The 23,100-nt window shown below is 52.3% G+C and overlaps 1 protein-coding gene across 2 annotated transcripts in view; it reads right to left on the minus strand.

Annotated features, from left to right (window-relative positions):
* Nucleotides 1–22,040, minus strand: part of Plcd1 (phospholipase C delta 1) — a 23,677-nt gene extending 1,637 nt beyond the window's left edge. Inside the window, exons 1-12 of one of the 2 annotated variants that reach the window (XM_036193199.1) lie at nt 21,894–21,957; nt 16,863–17,074; nt 13,393–13,557; nt 9,971–10,199; nt 3,065–3,194; nt 2,752–2,983; nt 1,871–2,072; nt 1,615–1,759; nt 1,391–1,540; nt 1,147–1,305; nt 773–932; nt 437–553 (exon numbers count right to left, since the gene is read on the minus strand). In XM_036193199.1, the coding sequence (XP_036049092.1) occupies nt 437–553; nt 773–932; nt 1,147–1,305; nt 1,391–1,540; nt 1,615–1,759; nt 1,871–2,072; nt 2,752–2,983; nt 3,065–3,194; nt 9,971–10,199; nt 13,393–13,557; nt 16,863–16,974 (1,801 nt within the window). In that variant the 5' untranslated portion in view covers nt 16,975–17,074; nt 21,894–21,957. Of the gene's footprint in view, nt 1–436; nt 554–772; nt 933–1,146; nt 1,306–1,390; nt 1,541–1,614; nt 1,760–1,870; nt 2,073–2,751; nt 2,984–3,064; nt 3,195–9,970; nt 10,200–13,392; nt 13,558–16,862; nt 17,075–21,893 lie in introns of both variants that reach the window. The other variant, XM_036193200.1, reaches the window with a different exon arrangement.
* Between the last annotated feature and the right edge of the window lie 1,060 nt (nt 22,041–23,100).

Here is a 23,100-nt window from a genome sequence, read left to right on the forward strand (position 1 = left end):
TCTCCCCAGCCTGTTTTGTTGGGTTTTGAGGCAGGGTCTCATGTAACCCAGTCTGGCCTTGAACCCACTACGTAGCCAAGGAAGACCTTGAGCTCCTAACCCACCCACCCTACCCCATCCCTGCCTCCACCCAGAGAAAGTGTGGAGATGACAGGTGTGATACCACCCCTGTTCTCTGCCATGCAGAGGATTGAACCTAGTGCCAGGCAAGCACTTTCACGGCGAAGCTACATGTTCCATTTCTGAGGCGAAATTCAAAGGGCTGGAGTCTACACCAGACAGACTTGCTGGCTGGGCAATTTCCACGCTCAGCTCTTGGCCTGCATCCAAACCTTCTCAGTTGTCAGACTTCCCCTGTGACCTTCAGGGCTCGAGGCCCCCGGACATGAAGGCCAGGTGCCCTCTCTAACATCCCTCCATCCCAGCTGGTCCGTACCAATTTGGCAACCTCCATTCCACATCTCCACAGGACTGTAGTTGGAGGAATCTGTTCTTCTCCCAGCTGGATAGATCCTGCTCAGGTGGCTCACATTATGGCGGACAAAATTATTTCCTGAGAATAGGTGGGGTCAAGCCAGCAGTGAAGGCCTTGGTAGGCTAAAGACACACCTACCTACCCGCCCCTCACCCAACTCCACCTCGCCAGTTCTGCTTGGACAAAGAGCAGGGAATGCCAACTTGGGACACCCCCCCCCCGCAAGGGTGGAAGACAGGCCCAGTCTTGACCAGTCGAGACGGTCAGGATCAGATGCCTGTGAGAACAGGTGCTCACCTGATTCTTGCAGCAGCCGGAGGGCACGGTTCTCAGAGAAGGAAACCATCTCATAGAATGCCTGCTCGGAGGTGCTAGGATTGGAGAAACCACCAAAGTGGACGCTCTTGCAGTAAACGACCATGTCAGAGAGCTCCGGAGCCAGCTTTAGCTTATCCTCCTGGAGGCCACGGGGAGGCCCAGGTTAGAGCCAGAGGGTAGGACAAGGTGGCCACTGAGCACCAGAAACCCAGACAACAGAGAGAGAGAGGACAGAGAGAGGGGCAGAAGGTCTAAATGGCAGCCAGAGAAAAACTAAGATGAGGCAACTGTCCAGTGGGCAGTGGGAGTGGGAAGGCCCCGGGGCCACCCCACTGCCACAGCGTCCCCAGAACCTTGGGCTTCTCCTGCACTTGGCTCCGAACATCCTCATCCTCCATTTCAGCGGCCTCATCTTCGTCAGACACGTCAGTGGCCTCAGGCCCATTTTCCCCTCCAGCAGGCAGCAATCCGCCAAACTTCTTCCCCTTCAACAGGATCTTGCCCCTCAGTTGCTGGGAAGATAGGGCTAACTGGTTAAGATCCACCTAGGCCTCCCAGCCAGGTTCACTTCCCCGCCTTCGGATACCCACGCTCTACCTCAGGGGAAGGCAGGCTCATGGTAACCCCATCCAGCGGCTGGTCCAACAGCATGGGCCCCAGGATGGCCCTCAGGTGACGAGCCATCACTCTCTGTTGCTCCAGGCTGCAGTGGTTCTCCAGGGACAGGATGACTGGGTAGGGGGACGCCTAAAAGCCCCGAGATGAGTTAGAAGGGACTGTCCACCCCTGATCCTCTCCTCACTCCCACAGGCACGCCCAACCTTGAAGGCATAGTCCCGGATGGCCCTGAGCACGTCACAGAAGAGGATCTTCGACGTAAAGGTGTAGCCGTGGTAGATGACGGGTTCCTGATTGGGACCATCCCAGCAGTCGAGTTCCACGCATCGGCAGCCTTTGCACAGAGCCCTGCAGGGAGCAGCGACAGCTAGGCTAGGACCCTCCAGGTCCTGTGGTGCGGGTGGGGGTGGGGTCCCCCCACCCTGACTCGCCCCCAACAGTTTCGCCCCTGGACCGCACCGGATGTAGGCCTCTGTGCTGCTGGGTCCCCTGAGCTGGTCTTCCAGCAGGTAGGTGTTGTGGGAAGAGGACACTAGGTAGTGGCTGAGTGGCTGGTCCATGTCCTGGTAGACACGGCGGTGGGCCAGGCTGAAGGCGCTCCCATCAGCAGACAGCAAGTACATGAGGAAGCCGTCTTTGGTCATCTGCCGCTGTGCCTTGGCTAGGTCGGAAGAAGAAGAAGCCACCGAAAGAAGCCACCATTTCCAGTCAGAATTAGTTGCCTACCGCGATGGGAAGAAAAGTCTTTTCTCCACTCTGCCTGCCCACCCACCTTCTGCTAGTCCTCTGCAGCTCTGGGGGGCAGACGTCCTGGTCTCCCAGTGAGGCTGTGGTTAGTGTGGGGAGGCCCTGTCTTTGTCCTTCCTCCTGTTCTAAAAGCCTCAACGCTGGGTGACATTGCCTCCAAGTCCTTACCAAGCACTCTACCACTGAGCTGCACCGTCAACCCTCCTTTAACTGTACTTTGAGGCTGGGTCTCACTAAGCTGACAGGCTGGCCTGGAAGTAGTGAGCAGCGCTCTACCTCCCCTAGATCACGTCTCAAGGCTGCATCCAGAATAGACACAAAGAAGGAAGTAACAATAGCACTGTCTTCACCAGCCACTCCTTTCTTCGTCTTGGGGCAGGGACACTCAACACCCCTTGAAGAAAGAACTGAAGGGAAGTGAGGCCCAGACAGGGCAAACACTGGCGCTCTCTCTCCCATGTGCCTGCTTACACAGGATAGCCACACACTGATCAGCAGCCCTGGGGCTGGCTCCCTCCAGCATGTCTGTCTGTCTGTCTGCAGTTCCATCAGAATCTCCCAGCCTTGTGTCTCTGGGATAGCCAGGCCCTCACCAGTCGCACTAGGCTCGTAGCGCTCAATGAGGGAGAGAGCCAGTGCTGGCCCTGCCGCCTCCTCCCGCTGCTGATGCTGCAGAAATGTGACTAGCTTCTCCACTGACAGGGTCTCTGAGGATCCCGCAGCCTCTGCAAAGACACGGTCGATCTCTGCCCGCTGGGTCAGCATCTTGTAGAAGGTCTCAATCTCCTCATCCTCCAGCGAGTCTGTCTGGGAGTGGTCACATTCCTGCAAAGACAGCACAGCCCATGGGCTCAGACCCAGCCAGAGGCCAGGCCCGAGGCCCCCAGCCACTCGGAGCCAGCTCACCCTGAAGATCTTCCTGGCATAGCTGTCATCCACCTGTATGTTGAGTTCCTTCAGGAAGTCCTTCAGCTCCTTGAAGTTCATCTTGTTGTCCTTGTTTTTATCAGCCTTTCTCAAGCAGGAGTGAATCCAGCTGGGAAACAGTCAGGAAAACACACAGCACCCCGATGCCCACAGCATCCCGGTCATGTGAAGCCTGTGGTGGCTGGCTGTGGTGCAGTGTCCTGCAGGCTGGAGGACCAGGGAGCAGGGGAGGGCCCTGGAGGCCTTCCTCACTAGGGTCCTTTCCCTTCTCCTGCTTGTTGGTCGGTTTGGTGCTGAACTCAGTGTCTTACACAGCACTCCACCCCAGTCCTCTCGACTTTATATTTGTAGTCAGGAGCTCTCTAAATGACCCTGATCAACCATAAACTCACTCTTTAGTTCAGTAAGTTGTGATCCTCCTGCCTCAGCTTCCTGAGTAGCTCGGATTACAGGACTATACCACCAGGCCCAGCGAGAGGTCTTTTCTGTTTGCTCATTCCAATACCTGATGATGTTTGAAAATGTCTACTATAAAAAGGCTCACTGTAGACAATCTAGACTACAGAGAAGGAACCAGTCGAGAACTCCGCCACCCTATGGGATGTCCATCACAGCGATGATGTCAGCACCACCATTATCACTGTGAAGCACATCTTCCAGTTTCTCAAACCATCAGCCAACTTGAATTTCCAGCCACTGATCAGAAAGTGGAGCTATATATCCCACACAAACCAAAGCCTGGACCAAGTCATCCTGACTGGGACACCCTGGCCCCCTCCCACCTCACCCTTCTTTTCTCCCTTCAGACTCTGAGGGCCTGGGGCGGGGGAGGGGAGGCTCCTAGCACAGTCCTCAGAATCATAACTGAGTCAAACAAAGATAATGAACTTCATAGGTGTGTTCATGAAAAGGACAATGGAACTTTTGAAGAAATCATAAAGGAAACAACAGCATAACCAGCATAAACAATACTATATAACTATAAAAAAATCTAAGTACCAGGTGGCACACTCTGGAACCTCAGCACTCGGGAGCTTGAGGCAGAAGAATCAGAAGTTCTAGGTCATCCTTAGCTAGACAGCCAATGGCTACGGGCTGAGGGAATATATTATAAGAACTCAGCTGGTTACGGCAAAGCCACTACCTGAAGGGATCATGGAATTCCTCCAGAGGAAGGCAAATTCCAAGGAGCATTTCGTGTTATTTGTCTTGTTATATATCAGCTGTCTTCTGTGATGAAAATCATGTGTGCCTTCATAGCTTTCCCAATTGTCTTTTTCCTAAGATTGCTAACAGTGTAGACTGATCACTATTTGGACATATACATTCGAGGTATTTGGAGACCAACCTCAAGAAAGACTTCCTTCCCTTAGGCCCATCCATTTCTTCTCCTTTTGGCTCTGGAATCAGATCTCTCCCTTAGCCACAATTAAGGACTGACTAACAGGAATAACAGTCCAGACCACCACATAATAAGTCTCCTGAAATTAAGGTAAATTCCACAGGGAGACACCGCCTAGGTCAGGTAGTCCTTAAGGAATAGCTTCAAACCATTTAGTTCATACTCTCCTTTTCTTACAGCCTTACTAACTTTAAAGACTTCTAACTCCTTACCTAACCACTTCCAGGAGTATTTAGATAACCTTCTGCGCTGACAGCTAGGCATAGCCAGAGACCCAGTTCAAGCCTCCCTGTAATTATCATCATAGGCAACATCCGGCCAGGTCCATCCATAGTCAGAGGAAAGTACCTTATCAGATAACCTCTGTGCTCTCTAAGAACAGACTTAAGCGTCCAGACTACCTGTTTGAGAAGGCCTGGAGGATGTGTTAATTAAGCGTAACTTTCTCCTTTCAAAGTCTTATCTCTAGTTTGAGATCCACCCTTAACAATGAACTCAGAACTAAAGGGTTCCAACTTACAGGTACATCTAGCTGTGATGGAAGTTACCTAGTCAAGTGCCTAGTGACGGAGCACACTCGCCAGAACTGCAGGAGCAGAGACAGCTTGGAGAGATAAGGGTCAAAGGGATAAAAAGGCAGTTTTCTTTTCAGAGTAGGACTTAGAGGTATAAGGAGACGGAGAGGAAGAGAGGAGTGGAGAACTGAGAGGGAGAAGGGGGGTTTTGACGAGAGAACTTGAGTATGAGACGGAGAAGAGAGAGGAAGAACTAGATGGGAAGAACTGGACTGAAGGGCTAGAAGAGAGGACCAGAGGAACAAGATGGAAGATGAGGAAGAGCAAGATGAGAGAGAAGGAGATGGGAGAGGAGCTGAGATGGGAAGGAACTAGATGGCTGAAAACCTAGATGGGGCGGAACTAATATGAGAGAATTAAGATAGAACTTAGAGGGGACAGCAGGTACATGTAGAGAGAAATCAGCAAGAAAGGAGCTAGGCATGAGAGCAGACTATAAGCTTGAAGAGAGAGATCTGACACAGAACAATAAAGTTTATAGACTAAGGAGTTTCATGTACATAGATTCATTTCTTTTCATCAAAGATTAATTATCAGCTGGTTGTAGATTCTTCCCAGATCCTGGGAGGGAACTATCGAGAGGCTGGACCCCCTTAGCCAATAGGAGGCTGGACCCCCTTAGTCCCCATAGCCAATTCCATGGTAGCCTGGGCTACACGAGAATCTGTCTTGAAACAGACAAACCAAAACCAAAACCAACAACAATAAAAAATCTAAGAAATACTGGGCAGTGGTGCACACCTTTGATCCCAGCACTCGGGAGGCAGAGGCAAGTGGATCTCAAAGTTTGAAGCCAGCTTGGTCTACAGAGTGAGTTCCAGGTCAGCCAAGGCTATACAGAGAAACCCTGTCTCAATCCCCCACCCAAAGTAACAATAATAAAAATCTAAGAAGCAATTAACTTTTAATAGCATCCAAATGATTAAAATTATTTGAAATTATTTTTTAAAATATAAAACTTAAAATTCTGAAAGCCACAAGACATTATTAAAAGAAATGGAAAAAGACACTAGAGGCTAGAGAGATGGTTCAGCACACAAGATTGTTTGCTGTTCTTGCAGAGGACCAGGCCTAGAATCCTAGAATCCTCCAGATGGCTTGCAACCACCTATAACCCCATCTCTAGGGGAGCTGATACCTTCTTCTGGCCTCTGCAGGCACTACACACGTGTATACAAACACACTCACACACACACACACACACACACACACACACACAGAGAGAGAGAGAGAGAGAGAGAGAGAGAGAGAGAATCTTCAACAAATGGAAAAGGGAATAATCAAATGTAAAGACATCTATCCATGTTCATGGGTCAGAAGACATGCTGAGAAGTCTCCAAATTAATCAAGATTCCTATCAAATGATGTTGGTTTCTTTGCAAGAAATTGACAAATTGATCTTAAAATACATTCAAGAGGCCAGGGGACCTAGACTGGCCAAAGCAATCTTGCAAAACCAAAACCAGACTCAGACAACCCCACTTCCTGAAGCTGACTACAATTTAAAGGGGCTGGAAGATGTGGTACAAACATAGTGTCTGAAAGGACAGACAAACAGACAAATGGAAGAGAACTAAGCCCAGAATACATCCCCATTTTCACAGTCAGTGAACAGTTCAATGGGAAGATTCAACAGAATAATGTTTTCAGGCCTATGAGGGCACAGCAGGCAAAGGCCCCCAATAACTGAGCTGATCCCCAGGACCCTATAATAGAAGGAGAGAATCAGCTCCTGCAAGTTATCCCCTGACCTCCACACACACTAGATGGCAAGTGTGCAAACACACACAATAAATAAGTAATGCAGTAAAAAATAATTATGAAAAATAAGTCTCAACCAATAGTACCGGAACAACTGCCTATCCAAATGCAAAAAGAAAAAAAAAACAGATTTCCTACCTCATGCCACAAACAAAGGAACAGAACATTAATCAGAAATTTACTTCACACTCAAGACAGTGTCTATAGCAAAAGAAAAAGACGGAAAACTAATGCTGCCGTTGGTGGAAAAATGGAACCCTTCCCACACCGCAGGGGCTGAACTGTTGGAGTTCCTTTGGGAAATAGCCTGTCAGGTTTTCAAGAAATTAATCATGGAGCTGGAGAGAATGTTTAGAGGACCAGAGTTCAGTTCCCAACACCTACATGGGGCTTTTCACAACGGCTTATAACTGAGCTCCAGGGGACGCGGTGTCCTCTTCTGACCTCTGGCCATTGCACACACGTGGACATACATACACACGCATAGACAGACACATAGTTGAAACTAGAACATGGGGCTAAAGATATGGCTCAGTGGTTAAGAGCACTGGCTGCTTTCCCAGGGGACCCAGGGTTTAATCCCTAGCACCCACATGGAGGCTCACAACCATATGTAACTCAGTCTCAAGGGATCCGACGCTCTTTTCTGATCTCCTTGGGCACCAGGCATGGGCATGGCAAAATACCCATACACTTAAAATAAAATGATAAAAATAAACCCCTTTTAAAAAAGCCAAACACAAAAGTTACCATATAACCTAGAAATTCTGCTTCTAGTGTGTACTCAAGAGAAATGAAGACACACATTCACACAAAACATGTGCTCTAGCTTTCTCAGCAGATTAGCATCGTGAAGTGGAAGCGACTCATAGGTCCATGGACTGGCAAGTTAGGAGTCATGGAACAGAGTGTATCCATAGGGAGTCATGGAACAGAGTGTATCCATAGGGTGGGATAGTTTTAGGAAGCCAGAGGGAATGGAGTACAGACCCACACTACAGAGTGAGTGAATGCTGACACCCTAGGAGTAAGAAGCCATTCAGGAGAGGCTGTGGGCTCTGCTTCTGTGGCAAATCACAGAGGGCAATGGATTCAAAGAGCAGAAGGAGGCTTCTGGGCCTGGGAGAAAATATGAAACAACCAGCTGTTCAAAAATTGGCAGTGGGGATGTCAGTACATCTGTAAATATGTGAAAAGACACCGAATCGGGCTCAGCAATTGTATGTGCGTGGATGTCTGTTCATGTGGGTGCAGATGCATGCTTGTGTATATGGAGACTAAAAAGCACTGTCCACCTTGTCTGCTGAGACAAGATCCCTCACTGGCCTGGAACTCACTTTTTAGTCTAGGAAGACTCAGGGATCCACCTGTCTCTGCTGTGCAATGCTGAGATTACAAGTACAGACACCGTATCTGGTGTGTGTGTGTGTATGTGTGTGTGTGTGTGTGTGTGTGTGTGTGTGTGTGTGTGTGTGTGTGTGTACTGGTACCCCTCAGAAGCCAGAGGCATCAGGTTCCCTGGAGCTAAAACTACAGACTGTTGTGAGTTAGCTGAACCTCCTGGGTGCTGGGAACAGAACTTGGGTCCTCTGGAAGAGCAGTACAAGCTCTTAAGTGCTGAGCCATTTCCCCAGCCCACTCCTGGTCTTTCACCTGTGTGCCGGACTCAGGTCCCTGTGTTTGTGCGGCAAGTTCTTAACTGACTGAGCCATTGCCCCAGCCCTAAGTTTAACACGTGGGTTAACTTTATGGTATGCGAACTATGCCTCCATAAAACTGTCATAAAAGGGGAGCTGCAGGACATGGTGGGGCAGGCCTGTGACCCTAGCACCCAGGAGGCAGGAGGATCACAAGTTCCAGCCCAGAACATCTCAGGTAAACAAACAGAAGTTGGAGCTGGTTCCTCCCTCATCTCATGCATGCCGGAAGCAGGATCACTGAATTGGACTGATCCACAAGTTTCCATCTTCAGCTCACCGGCTGATCTGAACACTGGGTTCATGGTAACACTCCTGCAAGCATGGCTCAGGGGAGCGCCACAGCCTTCCAACTCCTAGAGTACAGTAACCCTGGAAAACATGACTACACCATCCCACCTCTCACTGGAGTGACTCCCCAGTCACCTACCTCCACGCTGCTTACAGAGAGAACCAAGGAGACACACAGTTCCTGGCCTTGGGTCAGAAGATCTTTCCCTTCTGCCACAGACTGAAACATGAATCCCTAAAATTCCTAGTTGAAACAGCAACCCCCTAGATGATTTCAGAGATGGGAGTCTCTGGGTTAGATGAGGATATGAAGGTGGAGCCTTAACCACAGGGTTACTGCCTGTGAAGAGAGCTTTCTCTGTGTTCATGACAGGACACAGTGAGGAGGTAGCTACCTGCAAACAAGGGAGAAAGCCCTCACCAGAACTAACCAGGCTGGTACCTGAAGGAATAAACTAGTGTCGTGAAAGCCACTCAGTCTGTGTGGCGCTCACTGTCATTGCTGGCTTGCCTGGATTTGGAAGACATCTCTGGGTGTGTCTTTGAGGGACGGTCAAGAGTCTAAATGAGAAATGTGGGTCACAGCACTCTTTAGAGTCCCAGGTTGAATAAGAAAGGAAAAGGAGCCGGGCGGTGGTGGCACACGCCTTTAATCCCAGCACTCGGGAGGCAGAGCCAGGCGGATCTCTGTGAGTTCGAGGCCAGCCTGGTCTACAGAGTGAGTTCCAGGAAGGCGCAAAGCTACACAGAGAAACCCTGTCTCAAAAAACAAAAAACAGAAAGAAAGGAAGGAAGGAGGGAGGGAGGGAGGGAGGGAGGGAGGGAGGGAGGGAGGGAGGGAGGGAAGGAAGGAAGGAAGGAAGGAAGGAAGGAAGGAAGGAAGGAAGGAAGGAAGGAAGGAAGGAAGGAAAAGGAGCTGAGCTGAGCTCAGCTTCCTAACTGCAGACACAGTGTGACTGGCTGTCTTGCACCTCTTCCGCCATGATGGACGGCATTCTCTCAAACCATAATAATATTCCCTTCCTCTTGATTTGTTTTTGTCAAGTATCACAGCAATCAGAAAAGTAACTGATACATTCTGGTATTTTGTTGCAGTGGCACAAAACTGACCCAAACACATTCCATACCCAGCCAGAACCCACTGTCCCCAAGAGGATACTGCTGCAGCTTCTGCCGCTGGTTCATGGAGCCGGAGTGATGGATAATCTTGCGCAGGCCCTGCACCCAGTGCTGAGTGTCAGCTGATGATGGGGCAATGAGGTCTAGTGTATTGCGCTGGTCCTTGAAGACGATAGAGAAGCAGCGGTCCTCAGGTATGTCACGGGCAAACTTCTCCAGGCCTTCTGTGCGGTGCCCCATCCGTACCTCCTGAATGTCCTCGATGGAGACTGCAGGGGGACGGACGGACGGGAGGACAGCAGGACAGACTGTGAGATAAATGACTGTCTCTGACACAGCCAAGGCTACAGCTAGTGTCACAGCCAGACTGGGGTCCACGGAGGAGGGCAGGAGGGCAGAGTTGTGAGAAAGAAGACACAGAACAGGCGCAGGACAGCCAACAGTGGCAGAGCGGAAACACACAGGGAAACGCGGAACAGAAATCTTGGGACAGGAAGGGCAGTTAGGACCTAGGTCCGTGGTCACAGTAATGAAGGAATCAGACAGCAGGAACAGGCTTCTGAGGGAGAGACCATTCCAGAGCCTGGCACCTGGGATGGAGAGGTCACACACCCTCCAGGCCACACTGGACTTTGGGGCCCCACAGCTACAAGAGCCTCTTGGCCTCTCTACTTAGGAGATGGGTGGCCACCTTTGGTCAACCGTGGCCCTGGGAAAGAAGCCCAAAGCCAAAGAGAAAAGTAGTGTATTTACCTTGTGTGTGACTGGATGAGTTCTGGCTTCAGGGAGCCCTTTGGCAGAAGGATGTGGAAAAACCCTACCTTTCAGGGTCCCAAGAAGCAGAGTACAGGCCAGTCTGCATCGCTGAGAAGATCTGGGCAGGGGTGATTAGGAGGCAGAGTTCTGTCCTCCTGGGCCTGTCTCAGCTTATGAAAAGGCTGAGCTCTGCACTAGAGCCCCCATCTCAGAGAGATCCCAGACCCAGGAGGCTCAGCAGAAAAAAGCAGGCAAGAAGAGGGAGGGCCTTCCCAGAAGGTTAGACACTTAGACACTGTGGGCTCATCACGTTCTCCTCTCGGTTTGAGAGATTACATCATTCTGCCCTTAGGAGGCTGGCGAGGGCCGACCATCACAGCCAGTCTTCCAAACTTCAGGGACAAATAAGGCCTTATACGCTACCATCATGGCTTATGCTGTGCCTCCCCACAAAGGACTACCCCTGCCACATCTGCCACATCCTATCTTTAACCATTCTGGGTCCCAGAATGGGCCTATCTGTAAATCATCATGTCCCTCCCAAACTCCTCCTACCCCGAGGCCCCAGGGGCCTTTCAGACACCTAAAGGACCACATGTATGATGTGCCTTGCCTGGGCCATAAATTCTGAACAGTGGGACGCGTGACCCCTGCACCATCTGGGATGCAAAGCATATCCCTGGTTATCCTTCTTTGCCTCACTAGGCAGCTGAGCCACCCTGAGCCAGGAAAGAAAACAGGAAGCCTGAGCCATGGAGCCCCCAGGCCCACACCTCCACTGGCCCCCGAGAGAAAGGCCAGCTGCCTTCACCACTGATAACATCCTGGGAACAAAGGGTGGGCAGTGGGGAAGCACTGGGGAGACTTAGCATTAGACAGAGAAATGGGAGAATGTGCTACTCCTCCATCATCAGGACTTAGTTTCCCCAGGGGTAAGGTGCCACTGAGGACAAGAACCTCAACCCTGGCCTGGGAAAAAACAAATACAAACAAGGCCTGCTAAGCATGGGACCAGTGGCAGCTATCGGAGCTGGAAGCAAGCCTCTCAGAGTGCCCCTGGATCTCCTGGGCTCCTGCTAGCCTGAGTGACAGCTGCTGCTGGAAGGGCATAGGGCCATCTCTTCTTCCTGCCCCCTCCCCATCCCTCTCAAAGCACTAAGCACAGAGGCTAGCAATTCCTATGTATCCACCGCTCCAATGAAAGCCCTCTGTTCCCACCAGGCTCCCATCCACCAGTAGCTAACAGGAAACCCTGTATCAGCCCAGTGTAGGAAGCCTGTCTGGCGCCACAAGACACAGGCAGGGTCAGGGTCACTCCTGTGCTGGGAGGCATTAGCTGGGCTAGGACAGAGTTGAGTCTCAAGGTGGTTTTCTTTTGTTTTTGTGACAGGAATTCAAGTTCCTAAACTAGTCTAAAACACTATGCAGATAAGGATGGCCTTGAACTTCCTATCTTTCTGCCTCTACCTCCCAAATACTAAGATTACTGGCATGTGCCACCACACCCAGTCTACAAAGTGCTGGGAATTGAATCCATGGCTTCATGAATGCTAGGCAAGCGTTCTACCAATTGAGCTACATGCCCAGCTCTCAGAGTAATTTCTGAGGCACTTCTGAGTCCCATCCTCAAACTGAGCACTCAGGAGTCTATAGCTGAAGGATCGGAAACTCATCCATCCTTATTAACAAGGGCGGGAGTGCCACCCTCAGGCTGTATGAGATCCTGGTCTTAAAAACAAACAAACAAACACCAGGCGTGGTGGCACATGCCTTTAATTCCAGCAGAGGCAAGCAGATCTCTGAGTTCAAGGCCAACCTGGTCTACAGAGTAAGTTCCAGGACAGCCAATGAAAATTTCACAGAACCACAGAACATTTGTGGGTATAAATTGAAACTAGTTAATACTAGGTTCCTTGGTCACACTGGCTGCAAGTCTAGAGCCCACTGGCCTCTTGGAGCTGGTGGCTCCCATGCTGGACAGTGCCGGCAGGAGCCTGACCCACTGTTGTACAATTCTCCTGGTGGCCCAGCTCTCTGCAAGGGTTGTCTCACAGAACTTTCAGGGAGCTCCTGCACTGAAGGGCATGTTTGCAGAGCTACCGCCAAGGTCTCGGGAGGCTCTCTCCATTGGCATACCTATCCCCTCAGCTTTGGGTCCCTGAGCCTTTGAGAACCTTCTAGAAAGACAGTGCCCAGCCCTGCTCACTCTCACTCTCTTCTCCTCCCTGCTCCACCCAAGCCTCCCACAGCCCTAGTTCCAGGAGAGATTCAATCTCCTCCGCTCCACCTAACATATTGGCCACTGATATGGAAGTACTTTATCTGTCCCTGGACTTTGGGCCTAGCTTTCAGCCCTAACATACCTAGAATGCTGATCCACCCATTTTCTCTCCTTTACAATCACCTGGGTGGCACCTATAAGTTCAAACAACCCTGTCCAGCTCCATAGTCGCTTCTGAGCCTGGCTGTCCCCATCTGTGGTCATGACCATGTGTCTTCACCCTCTTTTAACCCATGGTTGCCTTCTGTGCCAGCCTAACCTTGGTTTCCCTACATATAATTTAATTCGAATATTTCCTCGACTCCAACCGGCCTAAGTGTCTTCCTTTTGGTCCTTTTTTCATGCATGGCCCACCTGTGGTAACAGTCCATGATTGACCTCCACCCCACCCTGTACCACCCCCACACAAGACCCAGGGCACTCACACAGCTGGGACTCCGGGGACCTCATGACCTTGCGGGATTCCTGCCAGATGGTCTTGCAATCCTCTTGTAGCTTGTAGAAGCGTTCTCTCCGCCATGAGCTGGACTTCACCTTCAGGAGCTGGCTGCCTTTCAGAAGGGCCTGGAGGTCCTGGTCATCCTGCAGCCCTGGAGGGGTCCATGCTGGTGAGACGCCTCTCTTATCGTCAGCCCCACACTGGCCTGCTCCCCTGCCCTCACAGCCCTCTCTCCAGCCTCACCCTTTTCAGGGGTGTACTGCTCCTCCTTCGACCCTGCCAGCCAATCCCAGACCCCTGCCTCCTTCAGGGAAGACTTTTACCTACCTAAGGTCATGCTTTGGCCCCGGCATGGGTACTGCTCGAACCCAGGGCATTTGTGCATAGCATTGGACCACTGTGCTTCAGTCTCTGCCCCAAGACCATACAGACACTGTGACTTGTCTAAAATCTGAATGAGCACACATGGGGGACCTGGGAAATGTCCTGACTCAGAGGGAAAGGAAGGGATCTGGGACTAAAAGATGAAGCAGACGGGAAGGCAAAGGGACCACACAGCTGGAAACAAACCCAGGCTTCGGAGCCAAACGACCTCCCATCTCCAATGGCCCCAACATTATCTGTACCTAGGTTCCAGCACACTTCCTGACCAGCTGTATGACCTGGTGACTTCATGATTTACTGCCATGGGATCCCTGGGCCTAAGCTCTTCCAGCCACCCTCTCCCCTATCCCCATCTTTGCCCCCAGAAGAGAATGAAGAGCCCACTATGGGCTATGTTTATCCTGCTGGGACGGCCCTGTTTTTCCTACCGGACCCCTACCACTGAGTGTCCTGGGTCTGGGCTCTCTCAGGGAACGGTTGCTTTAAGACAGAACTCGGTGTCTTCAGTTGCCGAGACAGGGCCGGCAGGGAGGACAGAACTCTGCCTGCTTGTCTGGCTCCTGCCCAGCTCTTGTGCCATTTTCAGAGATGCGAGTTTGACCTGAGTCATGGACTCCCTTGACAGACCCAGACAGGAGGCACCAGAAGGACACCAAGCCCCTCAGAGTCACTGTCTGCAAACAGATCCTGTACTAATGATGATGAAGAAGATACCTACATACTAGATACCCTAATAGCCATCAGCACGATACAGAGGTAGATACACCTTCAAGGTGGTGTGCGCACGTTGATATCCCACATAGTTCAGGAGCCAGATCTATTCAAAGCCAATTAGAAACCTAATTATGTCCTAAAACTATGTGACCCAACAGAAAAGTGGCTTCAAAGACTCCAACTGTCCTGTTGGAGGAGCCAGAGCCTCGGCCTATGCTGGAGAGTCCTCACAAAGCCACAGATCCTCCACCCATGATAGCCCTCCCAGTTCATCCATGCTGCCACTATTACTTTCTACACATTATCTACAAGCCTATATGGACAGACCTTGCTCACCCACATCTCCCTTATCCCTCATCAGCTTCCCACATCCCGTGAGGGCAGATCCCAGGGCTAGCATCCCTGCCCTGCCGTTCCCGGAGCCTCTGCTGCCTCCTTCCCTCCCTGAGCCTCTGCTCCCTCACCAGCCCTGGGCTAAGAAGTGTCGCAGAAAGCGTTATTGCCAGTCCTTAGAGATGACAGTCATGTCACATGCCACCACCTTTGTCCCATTGCTCAAAGATGCTCTACCTCAGAAAAAGCAGCGTTCCTTCAGCGTGGGGAGACCTGGAAGGGGGCTCACACAGAATGTCCCATGTGAAGGGAAGGTTAGGGAGTTTCCACACTGTCAGAGCAGAGGGCCACCTCTGGCCTCTGTTGGGAAGGTCCCACTGTCTCTTCTGAGGCTGAGGTACAACTAGAAGGGAGCCCTCCTGACCATCTGCCAGCACGCTGCCTCCCCCCCCTCCCCGAGCTGGACACAGCTAAGCAAGCTCCTGCTAACAGCTCAGATGGGAATGGGGGCTTCTGGGAACCTTGTAATTCTGGAAAACAAGTGAAGGGATGACAGGTTCATCCTGTCCTGGAGCCACCAGTTGTGGCCCGGTCTGTGAGGTCAGGCAGTGATAAGCTCCTCCTGCTGTCCTGACTTCCTGGAGGTAGATCTGAATCCCAAGTGGCCCTAGATAACTCCAGCAGGGTGACAGCTACCTCCTTCCAGGAACTGGGAAATCTGGGCAGGGACCTCCATCAGGTGGGAAGGGTTTCCTGGTTCTGAGGCCTCTGGTGGCCTACCACAGGACCCTTGTTCTCTTATCATGCACAAAGTCTGTGGAAGCCCTCACCCAGCTCCACTCAGCCTTGGAAGGGCGGGTGGGTCACGAGCTAAAGGGTTTCCCCAATCGTTTCCAGGCTAGCTGCCCACAGGGAAGCAACTACTTAGAGGGCATGGAGGATGCTCCAGGGACCGGTAGGAATGCCTGACATTCTGTCCATGCTCCCAGTGTGGAGCATGAGGACAGTGCCGGGCCTGGAACCCACATCGACACACAGCTACACTAAGATACATCACCCCATCACAACCTCAGACACACAGGGACAGTGCCCCCGCAAACTACCTGTGTCTTGTGGAGTGGGTATTACTCTTTTTCACACACAGGCACACTACATACAGTACAGGAATGCTGTCACCATAATAACAGCAGCCGCCATAATGATAGCTAATTCTTGAGTAAGATACTGTTCGCAGCACATGTATTTAACCCCTCAACAACTCAGTGCAGAGAGGCAGTGTCATTACCCCATTTTACAGAGGAGGAAATCGAGGTTGAAGGAAGTTGCACATCGGAGTTGGAACTCAGAATTAGGAAGCCTGCCTGCTCTTGGGGTCAGAGTTATGAAACAAACATTCGGTCACCACTCAACGACACAGAGCCTCTGGGTAACTGAATCAGAAAACCCACACCATAACGTAGAATGGCAGTCAGTCCATCGCCTTGGGTCACATCTGTCATAAGCAGTCACTGTCAGCTGCACACTGTCACACAGGGTTACACACAGACACCTTCGGTACTATAGCGTGACACTTGGGTATATGACAGCACAAGCTATCATCCCCATACAATGGTGACACGATTCCACGAGTGTGACAGAATCACTCAGCCACCCTGGGGTCACCAACTGTCACCTGTCCACGGGCACATTTGCCCACTAACAAACTGGACTTCATAGGGTTATAGCCCTACCATTATACAGGGAGCCGTACACCCGGGGATTCATTTGTAACCAGGAGGAGTTGGAGTTAGTAGAGAATGTGAAAATTGGCTTGCTCTGGAAAGGGTAGTATCTAGTCCCCCATCCCACCCCCAGTACTCAACCCAGCTCCAACAATGAAAACACAGCCGCCGCCCCCCCCCCCCCCCCCCCCCCCCCCCCGCCAAGAACTAAACACGTCTAATCTGAGGCTCAAAAGGAGGAGCGTCCTGTTCCAGCTGCTGTCCCATTGCCCGCAGCGGGCTCTCAGTGTCCCGAACCCCTTACCCAGCCTCTGCCCATTGAGCGCAGCCACTTTGCGACTCTGCTCCTGCAGGTAGAGCTCCCTGGAGCGGCTCACGCTCCGCCGCCTGCAGCTCGGGACCCCCAGACACTGCATGTCGTCCTCCCAAGACTGCCTGTGTGAATCCGGCAGAGTCCGGCGGTCTAGCCTTGAGAAGGCGGAGCCCGAACCTCAGAGGAGGGGCGGGGCCCATGATCTAGGGAGAATGGAGAGAGCGGGGAAGTAGGCGGAGGAAATGGAACCAGAAACTAGGGAGCAGGACGGAGGAGGCTCGGTGTGGCCGAGATGGCCTTGAGTTCCGATCCTTGTGCCTTCACCTCCAGAGTGTTAGAATAGCAAGAACGGCTGGAGGGTTGGGGAGGCAGAGCCTGACAGACATAACCCAGGCCCAGAGGCTGGCAGTCACCGCCTGGGAGACAACGTGGAGGAGTCACAGCCAGGAAGCACACGGGAGAGGCGGAGCTCGGAGGGGGGCTTCTGCACGGGAAAGGCGGAGCCCAGGAAGGGAGCGGGGAGGAACTTCCACTTGGGAGGGTGTGTGAGGGTAGGGACTGGCCGTGAGCTTTACAGCCTGGCCGGGAACTCCCTCGCCAACTCTGCACGATCGCCCGGGCGGCACCAGTGGGAAGGCTGAGCTGCAGAGGGAATCCTGGTGCCTGCGGAGTTTAACAGAGACGCGGAGAGGATCAGGCGAGCCGGAACTAGTCAACCGAGCCCGACAAACCTCTTCTCATTTACTCAACTGATTTGTGACTAGGCCTGCTGCCGACTCTCTGGTTTTCCTCTCGGTTTCCAGTTTGATCAGGGACCTCCCCAAGGTAACATATGCAAACACATTTTTTTTTTTACCTTTTTTCTTTTCCTTTCTTTTACTTTGTTTTTTGTTGGTGTGTGTGTGTGTGTGTGTGTGTGTGTGTGTGTGTGTGTGTTTGGCTTTTTTTTTCCTCTCGAGACAGGGTTTCTCTGTGTGGCCCTGGCTGTCCTGGAACTCTGTAGACCAGGCTGGCCTTGACTTCAGAGATCCACCTGCTTCTGCCTTCCTAGTGCTGTGAATGAAAAGCAGGCGCAACCATCGCTCGGCCCAGAAGCAGTTTTTAAAAAGAATAAAAAAAAAAAATGCTAACCTCAAAAGGAGTCCGCGGGCTTGCCTAGAATAATTCAGAAAGACTGCAACTTTGTGCAGAACTGTGCGTCCTGAGTGCTCGGAACACTGGGGCCTTTCATGTGTACAACTCCCCATTTATTCACTCTGCAATTACTGAGGGCCTGCTGCAGGAGGGTCAGGACACCACCCAGAGGCCTGACTCACCCCTCCTCTACCCTCGGCCCCTGCAGCAGCGACAGTGAGTCACTGGCAAAGCCAGTTTGGGGCACAGGGGAGCGTGGTAAAAGTCAAACACTGTAGCACAGGGCAAGCAGGCTGCCCACAGTCACACGGAGAATAAATACTGAGCAAGGTGCTTTAACGTCGATGAGCTGAAATGTGGACACAGGAAAGCTGTTTATTTGGAGTGGGGGTGAGTAGAGTACAGGCTAGCCTACTCAGGTTGTAAAGAAGCCAACAGGGGCTCTTAGCCAGAACAGCAACCACCTGGGACCCGATGTGATCACATCTCAGTATTTTCTTGGAATTCTTCAGCACTTTATGTTATGATGCATCTAAAACATGGTCCTGAGCTTGTTCTGGTGGCTCACATCTATAACTGTAGTACCCAGGATTTCAAGGCAAAAGATAGCTGGGAGCCTGAGGACATCCTGGGCTACATAGTGAGCTTCCGGCCAGCCTGGCTATAAAGTGAGACCCTGTCTCAAAAAAAAAAAAAAAAAAAAAATCCACATAACAATACAGTGCAGTTTTGAGAAGGTCCATAGACTTTCCTGACTCCCCACACAGCCTGGGGCACACAAAAAGTTTAAGACCAACATGGGTCAATGTGTGTATATGATGGGCACAGAACCCCAAGCCAGACAGATTTGAGACATAACTCCTGTCAGTGGGGAACTGGCCATCCCTATTTTCTGTGATGGCTTTTCCTGGGGGCTCTGGATTTTTAAGCAACCCAGAATTCCTAAGCCCATTAATTTTGTTTGTTTGAGCTAGGATCTTATGTATCCTAGGCTGACCTCTAACAGCCTGTGTAGCAGAGGATGGCCTTGAACTAATGATTGTCACCTTCCAGATGCTAGAGTTGTAATCATGTACCACTATACCAGGCTTATAAGGTGCTGGGGACTGAACTCAGGAATGGTGAGTGCCAGGCAAGCACTCGGCCGAGTTAAATCCCCAACCCTCACTAAAGGTTTATCCTGGCAACATCCTCTGTGGGAAAGTATATTGTAATCCCATGGATGAGAAAGAGCTCAGAAAGGCATATACAGTAAGCAGCACAGCTGGGCTTGGAGCCTGTGCTCTCTAAGAGGAAGCCCTCTCCTTCCCCTTTTACAGAGTACCAGTTCCTGCAATAGGGCAGGTAGCCAGGTGTAGGGAAAGTTAGTGTGGGTGAATGTCTTCAGTGAAGGGAAAGGTCCTGGGAGGTGATGTCACATTTCCAGGCACATTTTGAGAACCTGCTGAGGATGCCAGTGTAGGCTTAGCTAACATGGAGTGGAGATATGGGGTAGGAAGAGCTGGGAAATGCAGCATCAATTTTCAGGCCTCCGAAGTGGAAGAGCCTTGGTTCATTCATCTGATTCCAGCCACAGTTGCCTTTGATAGTGTCCCATCATCTACCACCCTTGCCAGACAACTCCTGGCTTGGGGGACGGCTCCTGAAAGATTAGAATCTAATGCTCTCCCTGCCCAATGCTATTTCTTTCCACCCCACAGCACCCCTATGAAGTAGGTGGTGTTTCCTATCATTTTGCAGATGAAGAAACTGAGAAGAAACACACAGAAGTCAGACATGAGAGAGAGAGAGAGAGAGAGAGAGAGAGAGAGAGAGAACGAACTCTGGCATTTGTCTTCACAATTTACAACATTGCCTCTGTATGAGCAGGAAGTAAGGGCAGAAGGGACATTTCATCTCTAGGTAAGTCCATAGGTCTCCAGCCAATAGAAGGGACTGGAGGCATTCCTGTAGCAGACCCCCAATTGCCCAAGCCAGAAAGTGTGGTCAGGCAGCAGGTGGAAAGCCAGTGCTGTGGGACCTGCCCCGTGGAAAGCGATGCAGACTGCCTCTCAGAAGCACCAAGAACAAACGCACAGCCACAGCGCACACCTCAGCGGCCGCACTCTCCCCACACCGAGTCCCTGCTACTGTTCCTCCCCCATCTGGTTTGCAATGTAGGCCAAATGTGCTCAATGGGGGTCACTGTGGAGGGCAAGCTAGAAGCGGTGGGCCCACAGGTCCATCTCCTTGGTCACAGTGTACATTCCAGTCCTGCAGGAAGGGCTCCCCTGAGTCACACATTCGGGAGGCTGATCTCAAACAGGATGAACCAGGCTGGCCAAGCTTGTGCTTTCAGACTGAGGTGCTGTGTCTTTCTCTATAGGAAAGATACCAGGGCTGACCCAGGAAAGATGGGGCAAGGGAACAGACACTGAGGCTAGAACCTGTTACAACAGGACCCAAGGCTGCTGGGGTGTCAGAGGCAACCAGAGGGCTCAGAGGGAGGCAGGCAGAGAAGAGGTGCAGCCTGGTAGGCAGACAGCACTGTGATCTTCTGAGCTGCCAACCCTCTGTTCTCACCATTCTGTCAGGAGCTATAAGGGCACCTCTGGCCTCTGAAGAGAATGGGGGCACCGTGGGAGGGGCAGGGGCCCAGCCTGACAATGTGGCTTTGAGAAGCCCTAGCAACAAGGTCTAGGTCAACTAACAAACACAAAACAGATTGGGGGCTGGCTGCAGGGCACATATCGGGGTGGGGGAGTGGGGGGAGGTGGAGTGCCTGACTGATGAGCACAAAAATCTACAACCTAGTTGGCGAGCTGTCTCAGGGGGTGAAGGTGATTGCTGCCAAGCCCCGTGACCTGAGTTTGATCCTTAGAATCCACATGCTGGAAGGAGAGAACAGATTCCTGCATTTGTTGTCCTCCGACTTACACACACACACACACACACACACACACACACACACACACGGGTATGCGTGCACACACATACACTCACATACATATCCAGTATGTCTAGTTTAATTTAAAAAGACCTACAAAGTCAAGGATACTAGAGTAAAGTGAGAAATACTTTTAAGCAATGGATTGGTGTAGGAGGAGCCAGGGTTGCTGAGCTTGTAGACCCGAGGAGACACTAAGGAAAGACTCCCCCAAACCCCTCCCGAAGTGTGCACGAATACCAGTTGTTCCTCTCCCTTCCCTGGAGTCTTCTAAGGCTTGCAGCCAGAAGCCTGGACTTTCCTCTCCGCTACAGTGACAGTCACAGGGAGAGGAGCTAGCCCTGCTGGGAAGAAACAAAGCCGACTGGACAAAGGACCAAGCTTCAAGGCAGTTCTAGCGGAGACCTGGCCCACTGTGGCCGGGAGGGTCAGCAAACACGATCATGCTGCTGCTCCCAGCCCCGGCATAGCTGTTTTCCGTTCTAGGCAATGAGGGCTGCCAGACCGACCTCAGCCAAACTTGCACACCTCCTCCTCGCTCCACCCCCTCACACCCTCAGCTGCCACGCCCGCGCGGCCTGACGCGGTCCAGGCACACCCGTGTTTTGGGAAGCCTCTGAAGGGGCAGGGAGAACTCGGTGGTCCAAGGATGCTGTTCCCTTCCTTCCCCGACCCCTTTGGTGCCATCTGGACCGAGGAGCCCCACTTTTTATGAGCAGGATAAGGGGGAACTCCCGAGAGAAGTCATCACTGCTCCCCCAATCTCTTGGGCCAGATTTGGGGGAAAGTCTGGAAACGCCCAAGGTTCTGCCCAGCCCGGGCTGAAGTTTTCCAGGATCCCGCCAGGGGCCAAGGAGTCAGTCTCTCTGGTAGTACAAATGCAGCACAAGGAGCTACTACCCCTGCCCCCGGGGGTGGGGACAGGCTTTCCAGAGGGTCTCCTCTGCGGGCGGGACACTCACCGTGCAGGGTCAGGAAGTCCCGACCCGAGTCCATGCCCGTCGGGGCGAGCGGCGGAGGGGACGCGGCGAGACTCAGGTGAGCAGCAACCGAGCGGCCTGGGGTCCGAGCGCAGGCTGGTGCAGGGACCCGACTGGACTGCGGTGGGAGGAGGCCCGAGGGTGGGTCCACGGCCCCGCCCCGCCCCCCGCGCCCGCCAACCGGCGCTTCTCCCCGCCCCCTCCAGGGGACCGGGAAAGGACGCAAAGCTGGGGGCCGGGGAGACTGGCCAAGCCCGGCCGGGGCTCTGGCCAGCTGGGTGCGCCCGAGCCAGAAATAGTCAGATTCCTCCTGCTTCCTCCACCGCCGCCACCCACAGGCCCTGTCATTACCGCGGGCTGCCGGCCCCACGCCCTGCCTGTGGGCGCCTCGCCTCGCTGGGGTTGTGGGTGATGCGGGAAAGAATCGGAATCCGGTCTTAGCGGGCACAGGAATCACTGCTAAAGCGGCAGCCTAGCCTGGCAATCCGGGTCGTCTTCTGAGAAATGGCCCACATTGCGAGGTTTAGGGAGAGTAATAGCTACATTTTTGTCTGGAGAGGGTCCCCTCCCTTTCTCTGGGAGACTTCTCACTTCCGGGAGGGTTGTGGGGAGGGTGTTAAGGTAGGGGTAATAGCAAGCAGGTGCAGGTCTTTCAGCGAGGGGAGAGAAGAGATGGGAGGCCTGCCATGAGGCTGCCTGAATAAGGGTGCCCTAGTGAACTCCACCCCTGATGCTGAAGACAATGAGAGTCTGGCTCACCTCAGCTCCTTCTCTTCTGGCACTACCAGGCCTCTGTGGCGCTGGCCATTACATGTGAAACAGTTTCCCGATTCTGAGTGTTGAAGCTGGGCTTTGGAGAGCCACCTCATGTAACCCCACCCCACAGTGTGCGGCTGGTTCTTTGTCTGGCAATCGCCCTCGTTCTGATGCCCTAGGAAGCCACCCCCTCCTTTCCACAAGCTGGGGCAGCCTGGGAGGGGAAAGATGAGAAACTCCCTTCTCTCCCAGTCCTACTCTCCAGATCCTCCCTGAGTCTCAGAGCTTCCCACCTAATCTCCAGTCCTGCCAGGTCCTCTCCTTAGTGAGGCAGGACTCCACAAGCCAGCTCCTCTCCCCAACCTGAGACCAAGAATTCCTGACACCAGCAGTTGACTTCCTCTCCATCATCATTTCTACCTCTTGTCATCCT

Source organism: Onychomys torridus, chromosome 7 (genome assembly GCF_903995425.1).
Source record: "Onychomys torridus chromosome 7, mOncTor1.1, whole genome shotgun sequence".
Classification (NCBI taxonomy): Eukaryota; Metazoa; Chordata; class Mammalia; order Rodentia; family Cricetidae; genus Onychomys; species Onychomys torridus.